Source organism: Manis pentadactyla, chromosome 10, assembly GCF_030020395.1.
Source record: "Manis pentadactyla isolate mManPen7 chromosome 10, mManPen7.hap1, whole genome shotgun sequence".
Lineage (NCBI taxonomy): Eukaryota > Metazoa > Chordata > Mammalia > Pholidota > Manidae > Manis > Manis pentadactyla.
The window spans coordinates 3,600,740-3,616,333 of record NC_080028.1 but is presented as its reverse complement, the minus strand read 5'-3'; the positions used below and the strand labels follow the sequence as shown (position 1 = coordinate 3,616,333).

At 55.5% G+C, this 15,594-nt stretch overlaps 1 protein-coding gene and 1 long non-coding RNA gene across 2 annotated transcripts; both read right to left on the bottom strand.

Annotated features, from left to right (window-relative positions):
- Positions 1 to 42: 42 nt before the first annotated feature.
- LOC118923132 (basic proline-rich protein-like) lies at positions 43 to 1,927 on the bottom strand. The gene is made up of 3 exons (XM_057508336.1): positions 1,716 to 1,927; positions 930 to 1,581; positions 43 to 587 (listed from the first exon to the last, which is right to left on the bottom strand). The coding sequence occupies exons 1-3, from the start codon at positions 1,925 to 1,927 to the stop codon at positions 534 to 536; spliced, it is 918 nt and encodes a 305-aa protein (XP_057364319.1). The 3' UTR covers positions 43 to 533.
- Positions 1,928 to 11,965: 10,038 nt separating this feature from the next.
- LOC130678918 (uncharacterized) lies at positions 11,966 to 15,494 on the bottom strand. Its single transcript, XR_008991873.1, has 2 exons — positions 15,386 to 15,494; positions 11,966 to 13,759 (listed from the first exon to the last, which is right to left on the bottom strand). It is a non-coding gene; the product is annotated as an uncharacterized LOC130678918 (long non-coding RNA).
- Between the last annotated feature and the right edge of the window lie 100 nt (positions 15,495 to 15,594).

Sequence of the window (15,594 nt, the reverse complement as noted above, 5' to 3'; positions counted from 1 at the left end):
GGAAGCCGGGCACAGGAGGAACTTTTGAATTTACCAATGGCATAAAAAGTATATATATTTTTATGACGACGGGCAAGTTTCAATTGGTTGACAGAAATGGCGAGATGTGACGTCAAGGGACACTGGTTAGAATGCCAAGGCCTGCTGGGGGGGTCGGGGGAAGAGAGGCACAGAGAGACATTGGGGTGGGGCCCAGGACGCCTTTTTTCTCTCAGGCGCCTTCATGGGCGTCCGGGGACAGCCAAGTCCATCTGGCTCTGATCGAGGGCACCCGGGCAGAGGGAGGGGGTCTGAGCATAATGCCCCGGTGTGGGCATCCCCTGAATGCCAGAGACCCAGGCCCCTCTGCGGGAAAACCACCCAGGCGCCCCTGTGGACCTGGTAGGAAGGGCTGCTGAGGCCTCTTTGGCATTCTAACTAGTGTTGGACCCTGGAGCCTGGCCGGTTGCGACCCCCGGGAGGGGGCGCGGGAGGGAACCGCGCGGTCGGGGCAGCACTGTAGTCGTGCTGCTCCGTGAGAGCAAAGCTGCGGCCTAGAACTTCTCCCCGCAGCTGCAGCGCCCTGGGCCGGGATCAGGAAGTTGTTTCTGCGGGGAAGGAAGACAGGGAGCTCAGAGCTGGGCAGCCGCTCCGGGCACAGTGCCCCCTCCATCCTACTCCTCCCCGGACAACCTAAGGGTATCCCTCTTCCGCCCGGCACCTTGCGCGCCCCTTCCATCTCAGGGCTCAGTGCGCTGCCCTCCACCTAACCAGGTCCGTGCACGCTACCCCCACCCCACTTGGCACCATGCCCCCCCCTTCCGCTGGGCAGCCGGTGTCCGGGAACCGCCGCGGGGTCGCCCTGGCGCGGGCCCTGCCCCGGGGAAAGCCAGCTGCTACCCACGACCCCAAGCCCGTCCTGGGGCTTCGTCTAGAGCTGCCCGGCGTACAGTAGCCCCTGCAGGGTCAAGCCCGGCGACCGCAGCCTCTGTCCGCGGCGCGCACGGGACTGCAGGCAGGCCAGGGACCGTCGGTCCGAGCCGGGCCCGAGCGAGCGCGCGCGCCCCGTTGCCCGCAATCATGGCAGCCGGCTCCTCCGAGCGCAGCTGCCGAGCGCGCTCCGGCAGCCACCTCGGTGCCAGGGCGGCGGGGGCGGGCCCGGGCCGGAGCTCGCGCCTGCTCGCCTCCCTTGGGTGCGCGGGTCGCAGGGCGCGAGGCGGGAAATGGAAGGGTCCTCGCTGTGCGGTGCCCCCAGCCCCGAGCGGGGATGCGGGCGGGGCCGCGGGCGCGCGGGCGGGGACCGCCCGGGGCGGCGTGCCCGCGGGGACGCGCACGCGAGGCTGCGGGGCGAGGCGCGGGGCCCGGGCGGCGAATCCGCTGCTCGCGCCGCCCGCCCCGCCCGCGCGCGCCGGCCCGGGAGGAGGGTGCGCAGCGAAGGGGGAGTCAGGGAGGGGCCGCGCCCGGTCCTCGCCCGCAGTGGGCAAGGCCGGGGGCCCCGCAAGGCCTCGTTGGTATTCCGGGCACAGCTGAAGCCCTGACCTCCCTGCGGAACAGGGGCGCCCGGGCGCACGGGCACGGCCACCGCCCCCGGGCGGTCTCTGGCTGCAGGGCCCTTAGCGCCTTGCTCTCTCCAACCCCTGTCCCCTCCTCTCCGGGTCCCTTGTACCCCCTCCCCCGCCCTGATCCGGCGGCGAAGGGGTGGGCAGGGAAACGCGCTCTCTGGGACAGGTGCCAACTCCAAGACAAAAGACATAAAATAGGCGGCAACGTGGGAAGCGCGGCCGGCGCGCTCGGGCGGGGACGGAGGCGCCGCGGGGGCCGCATCCTCGGTGCCGACCAGGGAAAGTTTGGGAAGTCGACGCGGCCGCTTCGCAGTGGCGGGGGACGCGCGGCCGGGCCGCCCTCCGCGCCGCGCTCGCCGTCTCCGCGCCGCTGCTGAATAATTCATGGCGCGGCCGCCGGCCATTAGCATGCACCGGGCGCGCGGCGCGTCTGTGCCAAGCCGCCGCCGCCGCATTCGGCGCCCGGGACCCGCCAGACTAGCGGCCGCTCGGCGGCCGGGCCCGCGTTGTCCCCGCGCCCGCCCGGCGGCGCCCATTGTGCCCGGGCCCGCGCCGCCGGCCGCGCAGTCCTCCCGCAGCCCGCCGCGCGCCGACGCCTGGCTCTGCAAGTTCGGGCCCGCGGCACCCTCCCGCCTGCCTGGGGATGCACGTGAACTTGGAGAAAGTCGCAGGCGCGCCGGTCCGGACCTCCGCGGTAGGGCGTGGGCGCCCCCAGCCCGGCGCGCTTTCATTTTCGTCCGGGACAAAGGTCCATCGCGGCCCTGGTGGCGGACGCGGAGGCAGGGTCCTGCGGGCCACTCTTTGGCGAGGACCGGTCTTCGATCCAGGGAAGCCTGAGCCGGGAAGAGAGCGGCGCGGCGCGGGACCGGGGAAGTGGGGCCTGGCCGTACGCTACGGCTGCGCCATCCTTCAGCTGTCCCGCCCTGCAAAGAGTTGCGGGATATGGCACCACTTTGCCCTCTGCCGTTTCCACGCGTGAAGGAGGGAAGTGCTTTCAACCCAGGACTCACGCCGATGGCCGAGGGCCTGTGCGCCCCCCGGCACCACCGCGCAGCGCTGGCTGCGTCCAGGCGCGTTCCTCCGGCAAGGGCAGGCAGGCGACCTGCGCGCCCGGGTCACGATCGGTTTCAACGCGACTCCCGAGGACGGTAAGTACATTTTTCACTTTCGCTGCTTAGTGATAATTTAAATGTTAATGAAGGGATTTCTAAGAAGAGCCCCCTGTACGGCAGGCCTGCCACAGACGAAGGACACGCGAGGGATCTTTAATTCGATCTTGAACCTGAAGCCGCACCAGCTGGGCAAGAACTCCACGGCCGTCATTAAAATTCAGGAACTTGAAATTTGTGAAATACAGCTTCTAATCTCATTTGCCAAAGAGAATTTTGTTGAACACGGAAAGTAGTGTCATCAGACATCTTAAATAGGATAGAAGCGAAAGAGAAAACATGTTTTACGTTAGATGTGTTTGGAAAGATTATTTGGAAGCTACAATTCTTGTTTGAAAAATCGAAGCCTTTCATTCACTTCCTAAACCACCGCTATCTTCTGTTTTTTTTTTTTTTTTTCCTGCTGGCCAGGCATTTATGGAGAGCTGATTTGGGGGGACGAGGGGGCCCCGGTCCAGCAGTGGCCCCAATCAGACCAGTTGAGTGAAAGCCCTTGTATGGAAGCTGTGGTTTATGGTGGCATAAAACGAAAAAACAACTCATAACTTTTTGTAACAAATCTCCCTTTATAGGTGACTCACACACAAACCCGACCCGCGGCCCTGGGGAGTTTTGGGGGAGCAAGAAAGGGATGAAGGAATGCGTTTTTGCCATAATTACAGGGTTTTAAGGTAACACTGAAATTAATTTTTTCAAAGTTGGGTTTCAGAATGCAGGGCAGTCTTTGCAGGCCAGCGGTACCTTCATTTTATTTTACTTCGTTGGTTTTAGCTATTTGGGATTTTAAAATGCATGTTTGTACTTGTGTGTACCTCTCGTGTTAAAGTGAAACCCGTAACTGTGGGGGATTAAGGCCGCTTTTTAATACGATCGCATCACAGGTGCGATTTCCCCTCTGCTCTCCTCCGTCTGATTGATGTGGTTTGGATAACCTTGCTGGGTGCTGTGACCACAAAATAGTGGGGTAAGGGGGCCTGTTTCCATAACACCCCAGAGTTGTGAGCTGGCACTTGGAGGCTGTGTGGCCTGGAATGTGGACAAGGCCTAAGTAGCCCAGCCTGCCTCACTCTCCCATCTTCCTGGGCTGCCTGGTTCCCCAGATCAGAGGGAAGAGCCCAGAGGAATGGGGAGACCATTTCTGTAAGGTCCAGCCAACCCTGGCACAGGCTGCAATTTCGCTTCGGTACCTCAGAGCTAATCTGGCCATCTTTTTGGGCTAGGCCATTACCCTTCTCTCTCCTATCTGCCCCCGTTTTGAATTTTTATTTATGAAGTCATTAGAAGCAGTTAGCAGATGTGAAACCAGGGAGGAATATTCCGGGAGCGATCTCAGAAGTGGGGGCACAGCAGCTGGAGCTGCTGCTTGGCATGGCATGGCGGTGGTGGTGACTAGGTTAGCAATTATAAGCAGCTCAGGTTCCACTGGGGCCCCTCCTGCAAAACCAGGATATGGTTTCCCCAGATCCACTGATGACCTGACGTATCTCGTGGTGGGCAGGAATGGTGTGGCTTTCTGCTGAGGCTTTGTGCATCCCCCAGAACTAAAACAGAGCGCAGAGCAAGGGGCATTCGTTGCTCCTTCTCCACAGGCCAGAAATAGGGCAAGCATGGAAAGGCGTGGGCATCCAGAGGAGCACCCCCAGGGCCACAGAGCTGGCAAGTGCTGTTTGTTGAAGCTGCAGCGTCCATGTCTTGTCCCAGAGGGTGGCTGGCACACGGAATGTGGTGGGATTGAGAGTGTACAGTAAGGCGTGGGGGGCCCCGGGGACAGAGGCCCTGCCTCGGCGCCACCGCCGTCCTGCCTTTGTCCTTGACCCACAGAGCCAGGGGACCTGGTGCCAGTGCAGAGTTGGTCCCACCAGGAGATTCTTGCTGTGTGGGGATGGCCCATCCAGGCAAATATATTTTTGAGGAAATGCACACAAAAGACGAGGTTCTGAAAACGAAACTGGCGCCTGTTTTTTATCACTTCTGGATTTAATAGAAGTAATGTGCTGAGCAGGGAGACAGGATCGTGTGGACTATGGTGGGCTGGTATACCTGTTTTTGTTTTAAACCAGGGCCAGCCCCCGGGGTATCCTCACCCCCACTGGGGCCTCACTATGCCCAGCCTCTGGCCACTTGAACCCCAATACTAGCTAAAGGGTCTCTGAGGTGCTGGTGGGGGCTGGCTGCTCAACACCAGCATCGTGGGGTGACGCGGTCCCTGCCGTGGCCGGGTTCCACACCACCCGAGCAGGTGCAAGCAGCATTTTGCTTCTCTCAGTGGGAACAGCGGGGAGCCGTTTGCAGCAGGGTCACTTTTGGGGCCCTGTGGTCTGCACCTGACTGGAGCACACTGAACCGGTCTCGCTCGCATCCTCAGAAGGGAACTGGGGCCTGTTCAACACGGGCATGACTAGATGGCAGCCTGAGGGGCTGCGGGAGGGGCTAGAGGGCTGTGCCCACCCTGACAGGCACCCTGTGTGGGCTGCTGCTCCCTGTGTCTGGGGAAACTGACATGGGCCCCCAGAGGGGGAGAGTGTTTGGGAAGAAAGGGAGGCCCTTCCAGGCCATTCGGGAAAACATCTTAAAACCATCATGCTCGGTTGCTCTTGAGCTTGGAGCGTGTATTTGCACGTTTGCGGGGAGGGAGAATATGCTTGCAGAAATCCCATTAAGGGTCCTGGCTCACATCTGGGCAGTTCCCATCCAGCTCCTGCCCCGCACTCACTGTGCAACCCTGGGCAAGTCATATTCCCTTCCTGGGCCTGTACCCCTCTCAGCTCTAGAGCAGAAATAATGATGCTGACCTCAGAGGGTCGCTCAGAGGGTTCAGACATTACTTTCACAAAGCGCACAGTTCCTGGCACACAGCAGGAACACCACAAATGGCTGCTGCTGTTGTGATTGTTACCGTGGTAAATGGTAATTGCCATTTTTATTGTTATTATTATATTTTTGAGTTTCTAAGAAACAGAGAGCCCAGCTTTGGTTTCACCAGAAAGGGCACCTAAAGTTTACTCCCCAGACCCAGGCTTGGTGGAAGTGAACCTTGATGACACTGCTGTCAGGAGCTTGCAAAGCCCAGGCCTGCCTTATCACGGGAACTTGACCTGGATGCACAGGGTATGCCAGGAGGGGCCAAGTCCCCCGGAGGTCCTGGGATGTGCTGACAGAGGAACATGCCCCATCTTAGGGGCAGGAGTGGAACTTCCCTGAGAATGGCACTCAGAGCTCACGTGGGTGCCGGCCCCAGCGTCTGACCTGTGCTCCTGCCACTTCAGGGTCCAGGGAAAGCAAGACATCCCAATTCGGGGGTCCAGAGTGTCCACTTCAGCTACCAGCATCCTTGCTGGCAGTGCGGCAGGCGATGCGGTGGGAGGGTCTCACCGCTGTGACGAGCTGATTGTTCTTTGGCCACATGCAAGCGTACGTTTACGAAAGTGCTTGCTTTGGGAGAATTTTATCTCTTAGCTGATCATTCAGGAAGACCCAGCAAGATTGCCCTTTCTCAAAACATCTTGTTGGAACAAGAAAGAACTGTAAATGGCATCGGCCATGCTTTCTGATGTTATGGAGCTGAGGAGGGAGAAAAAGCGACAATTGTGTCCGAGTAAAGACAATGGACCTTTTATATGAAATATTTATTTTCAGGGCCGACCAGTGTCCTGTTGGCTGGGACAGTGGAGCTCGAGTATCGGGGTATCGCAGGCCCTGAGAACTCAGGGACAGGGATTTACAGAAAAGGAAGAAATAAAGTCCCCTAACTTGGGGTTCTTGGGAAATTTCACTGGGAACATTTGACTTTCTTTGTTGAGTAGAGTTTAAAGTTTCACGAGTTTGTGGGTTTTTTTCCCTTCTGTGATTTCTTTTGAAAGGCTGCAGGGGCTCATTTGCAAGCCCCAGAAAGGTAGCCAGATTTCCAGGTTTTGGGTCATGGGCTAGATGGGGTCTCCCTCCCTTGGGCTGGCCCAGTCAGCTTTTGTCTGCTGGGAAGTGAGATAAACAGACACTCAAACAGGAAGGGTCCGTCCCCAGGGGTTGTGGGCAGTCTGTTGAGGGCAGTTTTGAATGATATTTGTGATTCTCTGGGGACCTTTACTCTTCCCCAAATCCCATTTTCGGATGACTTCGGGAGCGGCCTGCAGGTTACTGGGGAGTCTGGCCTGACTGTGAGGCCAAGACTGAAATCCTAAAGCACAGCCTTTTATTCACTTCTTTTTGGAGGAGGGAGGCTGCATTTAAAAGTACTATGAAGTTTGGGGTGGGAAACTTGTTGTTTGACTCCGGATTCAGGAGGCCTGTGTCTTGGGATGGCTCACAGGCCCTCAAACACCCTTCACAGCTGGAGAGGGTGTGTTTGTAACTCGTGACAAACCTGGCCCACAGTTGGCACTGGGTGGGTATTTTCTGAATAAGCAGAATGAACAGAATTTCACTGTGAGGCCTACCCGTGAGCCACCTCCGTTTCCCTGCTCTGCCGCCGCGGGTGGTGCTGGAGCAGTTCGACTGGGTTCCTGCTGAATTCACAGCCTCCATGCAGCCAGGGTGGCTTCCCGGTATTCCCGGGCTCATGTTAGGGAACTGGGGAGGAAGTGATTTAGCTGGGTCTTGTAATGAGTGCACTGGGGAGCCGGTCTTCCCAGTGGTGGGATAGTCGGCCAGGGACCCCTGCCGGCTAATGGGGTCCCTGGTCTGGGTGCTCCTGTGAGGCCAGTGGAGGACAGCAGGAGTGGCCCGGTCAGGGTGGGGCACAAGAGCCCCTCCCTGCCAAGCCTCCCTGTCCCCCAAAAAACTTTGTTGGCAAATGATAATATTTGGCTTCAAAAATGAGGTTTTGTTTTTCAAATCTACTGTCATCTTTTTTTCTTTCTAAAATCCTGGTCTTAAACTTAAGGTCAGACATGGTCTGTTTTACCTTCTGCATTACCTGGCTGCAAAAATGTTCTGAACAGAGCTCTCTTTTGGGGATGACCTAAACAGCTTTTGAGGCCGTGGGTAGAACTGGTAAAATTGAAATGGGAAAGACTGAAATCCTAAAGCACAGGCTTTTATTCACTTTTTTTTGGAGGAGGGAGGCTGCATTTAAAAGTACTATGAAGTTTGGGGTGGGAAACTTGTTGTTTGACTCCGGATTCAGGAGGCCTGTGTCTTGGGATGGCTCAGAAACCCGAGTGGATGTGGCAATCCGGCCCCTTGGCAAATGGCGGGACCCGCTGTTTAACCAGTGGCTTAAGGGGTTTTCTGAGCAGAGCTGTGGCCAGCAGGCAGTGGCTATTACCGTCAAAAGGGGCTGGTAGTTGTGGTTAGATATGTGTGCATCATGGGCTGTACAAAGTAAGAGGCTAATTTTTTTTTTTTTTAAGAGTAGAATTTTCCCTTAGATTAGGAAAGGAGTGTTGTCCTGGTAACTTTGGTTTCTAATGTCACGGCTAGGTTTTTCTGTGAACCTCCCTTCCTTAATTCTGGGGTCTTAGGTGGTAGGAAGAGCAGTTGGCTGAAATATTTACCTACTGATTTGGGCTCTTAAATCTATATTCACCTTTCCTGTGTTTAAGAGTGATATTTACATTCAAATCAGCCTTTTATAATTACATTTTAAATTATAACAAAACGATGGTGCTGGGGCTTCAGTCTTCCATATATTTTAACAGTAAGCAAAGCTGTATAGAATTTCGTGGGAGATGTACATCCCATCTCCCAGGCCTGCCTGGGCTTCAAGCAGGTGCCAGACATGCAGGTTCTGGCCTACAGGGACACAGGTGTGTCCCAGGCATTTCAGGATCTGTTCATGTCACCTCCACTGTGGAGCCCTCCCTGCCCTGCTGGGAGGAGAAGGGCTTGTCGATGGGGATTCTGGCCCCGGCACAGTGGCAATGCTGCCAGACCTTATGGCAGGCGGTTCCGTCCGAGGACCCGATTCTGGCCTGGCTGCCCTGCCACCCTGTCTGATATCTTGTGCCCTGAGACCCACACTGGCCTGTAGACCTTGGTGTAGAGGCTGTTATCTCCTGGGCCGCCAGCTGGGCATATAGCAAAGACCACTCCTGGTGGAGGCGATATTGTGCGCGTCAGGGTGGGATGCCCGCCGCCCTCAGCAGCTGTGACCCAGCTTCTGCCCCCTCTCCAGCCTGGACCAGCCCCAAGGTGGCTTCCCCTCTGGAGCACGGGGGTCCCTCTCCTCTCGGGGCCAGACTGTTGGCAGCTGTGCCAGGCTGTTCCTGGAATGAATTTCCCAGCATTCCTGGTCGGGTGCATGGCATTGGGATCCTACCTGCTTTGTCTCTGGCACCAGCTGGGAAGCTGGTCACGTGGCCGTGTGCATGAGCCTGGAGCCTGGAGCCCGAGGACCGGAGGGCTCCCCCTGGGTTGTTTCCTTCTCGTTCACTCAGCACGACCCCTTCGCTTTGGGCATGACTGTCTCTGAGCAGGTGCAACACAGTATTAAAATAAAACGTACTCCAGGCAGCCTGGGGAGCCCCCATCCCTGGATGGCGGGGTGTCCAGCCCGCCCCTTACCTCTAGTCGTTACCAACAGAAAGGCCCAAGAGCCGAGGAGGCGGGCCTCGCACGGTCACCTCACTGTCCCCTCCACTCAGGTGCAGAGTTGGCCCTGCCTCCAGCCTTTGGCACCCTGCTGGGCAGCCGTGTGGTCACCACCCCAGCGCCCGACCTCAGAAAAGGCAGAAGGAGACACTTGGGCAGACAGGTTGGCCATGTGGACACAGCCGGGTGCTCACGGCAGAGGATAGCCGAGCCCGATACATCTCCACATGAAGCACACCCGCATTAAAACCTCAAGCCCGCTGACCAGGGCCAAGGGCTGGGTCAAGAGCACAGGCCCCTTTCCCCATGGGGTGGTGAAGATTGGCTTTGGTGAAACTGAAGGATTCGTGGTGGTCTGAGGGGGCTGGGGACACACCTGGATTCCACACCCCGGTGCCATGTGGCTGCCTGACCACTGTGTGGCCCGTCTTGGCGTGATGACTCTCCTGAGCGCCAGCAGGGTGCTGGGTGCCATGCTCAGCACTCTGCGTGTATTTTTCAGCAGCCTGAGCGGTAGGAGCCATTATCCCTGTTCTCTATATGGATGGGGAAACGGAGTCTGGGAGAGGTGATGGCTTGCCCAGATCAGGTGGCCAGTCGGACCCAAGGACAGATTTACACCCATAGCCTGGGCTGCTGGCCGTGCTGGCACAGCCCCCTGTGGCATTGGTTAGAAGGGGCTCACTCTGCGGGCCCAGGCCCAGGCAGCTGTTGGGGAGCACGGCCCGGGTGCTGGCCGCCGTTGGCCCCTCTGCAGGGCCCAGCGTGAGAACAATGTGGCCTCTATGCCCAGAGTGAACCCAGGCTGCCTGGACTTGGGAGCAGCCCGGCCAGGGAGGCTGCCTGCAACATGGCGCCAGGCCACACAGCCCGGCCACGGAGGGCTGGCACCCGGGCAGCCTGGGCCAGGCCCGGCTCTCGGTGGCCTCCTTGGGCCAGCCGCTGAGAGGCTGGCCGCTCCTGCCCCCTCCTCCTCTCCCACTTGGCTGGCCCCCCTTCCTGGTGGTGGGCCTGGGGGTCTGGCCCACCCGCCTCTGCCATGTCTGCCATCCTCCCGGCACCCATGAGCATCTTTCAAAAATTCCCGGTGGGCGGGGCCGAGCCGCAGCGGCCGCCTCTGGCCCCCCCTCACCGTGCAGCCCTTGCCAGATGAGAGCAGGAGACAAAAGTAGCATTTTCGTCGTCCGCCTGGGCTGGCAGCAGGGCCGCCCCCAGCGCCACTTGGCTCCTGGCAGCCGTGGCTCTGGGTGCCGGGGTGGCCGAGGCCCAGGCCGCACTGGCCGGACCAAGAGAGTGATAGACGACGGTGGCCACAGACCAGGGCGCCTGAGGGCCTGTTGGTCGGGGCCGGCACCTGTGACCGGCCTGCTCGGCCAGCGGGACCTGCCCTCCTCTGCCTGCCCCTGTGACCGGCCGGGCATCGGGACAGCGCTCTCAGTGCGTTGCTTTTGAGAGAGCTCCTCACTCTCTTGGGTAAGTCATCTTCTTCCCTTCTTTTTGCTGGAGACAAGCCGAGAGCTCTGCCATCTTGTGCTCCACGCCTTTTACCTTTCCTTCCTTCTAATTGGTTATCTGAAATTCAAAATTCAATTTCAGACCCCCCCCCCCATATCTTCGGTGAAGTAAGCCCTTCCAGAAACTGCAGGGTAAAGGAAGAAGCCGAGCCCATTTATTTTTAAGATCCAAAGCTACAGGCTTTAGAAATCACAATAAAAATGGAATGTTTGTTATTTCACAGTAGCTGCGTGTTCCATTATAATCTGAACAAATGTTTTAGGAGGTATTAATAGGCACGGCCTACTCTTCTGTGCTCAGTTGTGTCAGTTTGTCATGGGGGCCTCATTATTATTATTATCATTATTATTTAAATTTTTGGCGGCACCAGGAATGGCAAAGGGAAAAACACCAGAGGCATCCCCGCTTCTCCCAGCAAACTCCTCGGCAGGCAGGGCCAGGCTGGCACGCGGGAGGGTGGATTCTGCATCGAGAAACAGATGCCCTTTTATTTTGTCCAGCACGTTTGATGCTGCCATGTCTACAGTTTAGGTATGCAGTTCTTTCTCCCTTTATTTTATTTTATTTTATTTTTTGATTTGGGTGGCTGGGAGCTCTTTTGGGCTCTCAGCTCAGTGTGAGGGAAATCTCAGGTTGTTTGGGGCTTTGTTTTTTAAGCACTTATTTAAGTTTTGGGTTCCACCTAACGGTGCTGTCCCTGGCTCAAACTCCCCTGCCCACAGACGGTGCAGGGGCGCCCAGGCGTACGTCCACCAGACAGACCACAGGGGCCCTGAGTGGCCCAGGCCTGCCTGTACCCTGATCCCGGCCTGGTGTACCATCTGCAGAGCTGTGGGGCGAGACATCGCGATTGTCCAGAGCCTGAACATGTCCACAGGGGTGGGAGTCCTTCGAAGACCTTTATGTCCCCACTGCACTGCCGCCACCATCTAGGAGCTGAGTTCTGTGGCTGCCTGAGTTTCTCTGTTCGTCCCTGACTCTTCAGAACTGCTGAACCTTTTTATTTAAAAGGTGGGCTTTGCAGAGTTGAGCTCGGAGCTTACCCCTGACAAAAGCATCCACAGAGGTGGCCTGCGTTCCCCACGTCTCAGGGTAGCCGGGGTCTTGATTTATGGAAAATGGAAAACCAGGTCCAGAAAGTTCTAAATTTCAACTAAGAGGAAAATTCCCATGTAAATACATCTTTGTTTTCCTAATTCAGAGATGTCTGGGCCCTGTTTGTGTGCGCCTGAGCAGCTGGCTGGAGCAGACACCACCAAATATTAAAACTGAGCTCAGCTCACATGAGGAATATCACGGCTGCTTTTGTTCTTAGATTAAACGGCAGTCGATACGGGAGGTTTGTGGCTGCAGAGACAGGCGTATATAGCTGAGATAATTAGAACACTTTCGTGATTATGACAGCCACATTCTGCTGCTGTGAGCTAAAGGATCGCACCACCCAAATACTCAACAAGCATCAAATCAAACAAAATAATAGTAGTAGGTAAAAACAGTACAATACCTTCTAAAGGCAAAAGCCAAGAGTATGGAAAGTTGGGCTGGGAGGAAAGGAGAGTTAATCATTTTGAAAGAATGTGTGCTTTTAATAGTTGCCCCCTCCTCATATTTAAATTTTTTATTTTTTTGGTATATTTAATGTTGGTGAACAAGACTTGAATCCTAAATCCTGGAATGCTAGTTAGATTTCCTGAACATTAATTCATTTTCTTTCTGGACAAGGTAAGGGCAAGAAACATAAGATCAATTAATTCCCAAATGAGCATTTTCATTCTGCATTAGTATTTTCCACCAAGATTCCATTAATTTAACAGTTCTAGTGTATACAGTAACATGTTTTCTACTGTATCTTATAGAGCTGGGGTGTTTATATGAGATCAGTTATAATAGTTTTTTAACGTGGGTAGTAACCTCTACCCCCCCCAGATCAGTAAAATTCCATATAATCTTTTTTTCTAATCAAGCAAAATATTGGCATTCTCCACAGCACCCATTACTTCTTAGCAGTTTTTTTAAAGTACCACACATAGCAGTTTTCACATCATCACTTCTATATAAATTCCACTATAGACTGAAATTATACATTCTCACAGCACAGATGGGCTGGTCTGTCATTACGACTGCTGGGTCCTTGTTAGAACACACAGCATATTTCAATTGTGGCGTCAACAATTTCGAAGAACTGAGGTCAAAATAAACAAGTTGCACTTGCATATAAAAGCAGTTTCATTAAATGTTATTCTCATCCCCTGAAAAATTCGGTAGAGGAACAACCATCATTTTCATTACATTTTAATTTAAATTTTAGTCTTCATCTTTGGCTTTGAAGACTCCAAATGCCCTATGTCAGGGGACCTTAAATGTTTTAATTAATCACCAATCTTTATCTTGCTTTGCAGCACAAACAGCATAATGCTGGATTTAAATTTGAAATCGTGGGGGTTTTAGGACATTTGATTTTAGTATCTTCATAATCTCTATAGGAAACACATTAAATCTCTAGCTGTTCTATGTAGACGTCCATAAATTATTTGTGAGCCATTTATGAAAAATTGTAATTATTTTGCATGGTCTACAAGGTACATTTAAATTTTAAAATTTTTCAAAAGAAAAATAAACTACAAGAAGTAGCTGTAAAATACTTTTAAAAAAATTATCTCACCGAGATAACAAAGTGCAGAATTTATTGGTCCGTATCATCACACATGAGGACAGAGCAGTTTTACAGCTACAATAATTTGCCAATGATGATAACTGTTTATTTTGCAACTTTGCTTACATTATGATGAAATCAGTTCTGAGGGTTCACTCCCCCACCCCACCCCCCTTCCTTATTTTTAAGTGTTCGCTTCTGCGTATCCAAATTCTGGATTCAGGCTCTGTCGTTCTCAGCCTCTGGGGCTGCCCTCCTGGTTGATGTGCTGAACTCCTGGCCCATAGGCTGCCGACGCCCCTTCCATTTGTGAATCGAAGTGCTTTGTTTTGGCTTATTTTTAAGGAGTGTACCTGTTGGCAGAGATGTTGGGGAATAATAGGAAAAGTGTAAAGTTGGTGAAATTTGCCAGAGCCGTTGGGGGGCCACTTTCACGGGTTTCTCTGCTCTCAGATTTTTTTAACCGCGTCATCCTGTCCAGTCTGGGTCTTTGAGCCTGTTGACCCCTGCGTCGGCAGCAGAACGGTATTTATTAGCAGCCCCATGAATGTGGCACCCATCTGGGTGCTCCCAAAGGTAAGGCAAAATGAAGCAGCCCTGCGTTCACGAGTCACAGCCTCAGAGTAACGGTGGTCATCTAGGAATGGTGACAGTGACAGTAACAGTGTCCTCACCGTGGCAGGGCCCACGCCAGACAGGTCACATTTGGAAAGCAGAGTGGGGATGAGCGTGGCTCCAGAACGGAAGCCAGGGTTCCGGTTGGGTCGCTTTGTTTCCTGCATGTGTTGCCCAAGGGTGAGTCGCTTTGCCTCTCTGCCTCAGTGTCCTCATCTGTAGAATGGGGACAGTCAGTGTCCCTGTGTCATTGCAAGGCATGTAAAGCGCTCAGTACGATGCGTGTTCCTGGGGAGCACCCCGTAATGCTGTTACTCCTCAATTTATTTCTGAGCCTCAGGCATGCCTGCTAGGTGGGGGCTGTTGTCTTCTCCATCCCTCCAGGAATTCAAACCTAGGCCTGCTGCCCTCCAAAGCCATGTTTGTTCTGCATTAATGGAGGAGTGTGGACATGCATATGCACGCGGTGTGTGCATGTGACACGTGTGCGCACATGCACATGGGTGTTCTGTGCTTCCCCTGGTATGTCAGCAGTCCTGGAGGTGGGCTGGTGTTTGGGGGCACTGTGTCTGGTTGGGGCTGGCCCTCCTCCTGGTTCCATGGTGGGTCACCCCTGGGGATGCCTGGGTCAGTGCTCCCCTCCCCACTCTGACGGGTGCTTCTCCCAGCCCAGGGCCAAAGAGATACTGGGCTCCAGGGACCGGAAGGCGGCCCCTTGGCCTGGCCGGCTGCACTCTGGGCCCTGGCCAGGCACGGCGCTGTCTCCTCGGAGGGACGGGCGGTTCTGGGCGCCGGCCATTTGCAGACTGCCAAGGATGGAAGTGAGCCTCCAGGCCCGGAGAGGAAATGGCGGCTCGGGCAGGCCCGGGACAGGATCCGGGAAGGCGGGCCACGGGAGGGAGTGGCCGGAAGACCCTGGGGTGGGCCGGGCAGTGTGCTGGCCGCCCCCCTCCGAGAAGCGGGCCACAGGCTGGCCTCCCCACAGGGAGTGCACATGAGGCCCGCGTGGGAGGCCCAGTGGCCTGCTTTCCCCATCAGGAGTATGGCGGGGCTGGAGGCCCGGTGAGACGGCGGCGGGCCAGCGCCAGCGCCCAGCGAAGCTGTGATGGAAAAGGCCCCAGTTCTGTCTTTAAGAGGGCGTGATGGCGTTGGACTCAGGAAACGGTCAGATGTCAAAGGAGGACCCGGCTAGGAGGCACACAGTGGGTTGGTTTTTATCCCACACTGACCTCCTAGAAAGAGACCAGAAGCCTGGGCACTCAGGTGAGCTGCCTGCCTGTCCCAGACTCAGTTTCCCCATCTATAAATCCAAGGCGTAAGTCCTAACCATGGGTTTATTGGGGCATTAGATGTAATGATGTCACCTGGCATTAATTCGTGCCTGCGGTGGTCCCTTGACGGGAAGCAGATGGTGGTGGACTCTGGGAAAGGGTCTCCGGCCTCCGTCCCTGAGACGCTCTGGCTTCAGAGCTTCTCCGTGGGCTCGAGGGGAGGTGGGGGCGGGGTCTCACCCCAGAAGGGAGCAGCCGGTGGGACATGTGAGGGAGCCTCTGGCCCAGTTTCCTGGGCTCCC

Coding starts and splice junctions, on each gene's coding strand:
- LOC118923132 (XM_057508336.1), bottom strand. CDS start 1,927: ATGAATTATTCAGCAGCGGCGCGGAGACGGCGAGCGCGGCGCGGAGGG. Junction 1,582..1,715: donor TTTATGTCTTTTGTCTTGGA/GTTGGCACCTGT, acceptor AGGGCCCTGCAG/CCAGAGACCGCCCGGGGGCG. Junction 588..929: donor TTGACCCTGCAGGGGCTACT/GTACGCCGGGCA, acceptor CCTTCCCCGCAG/AAACAACTTCCTGATCCCGG.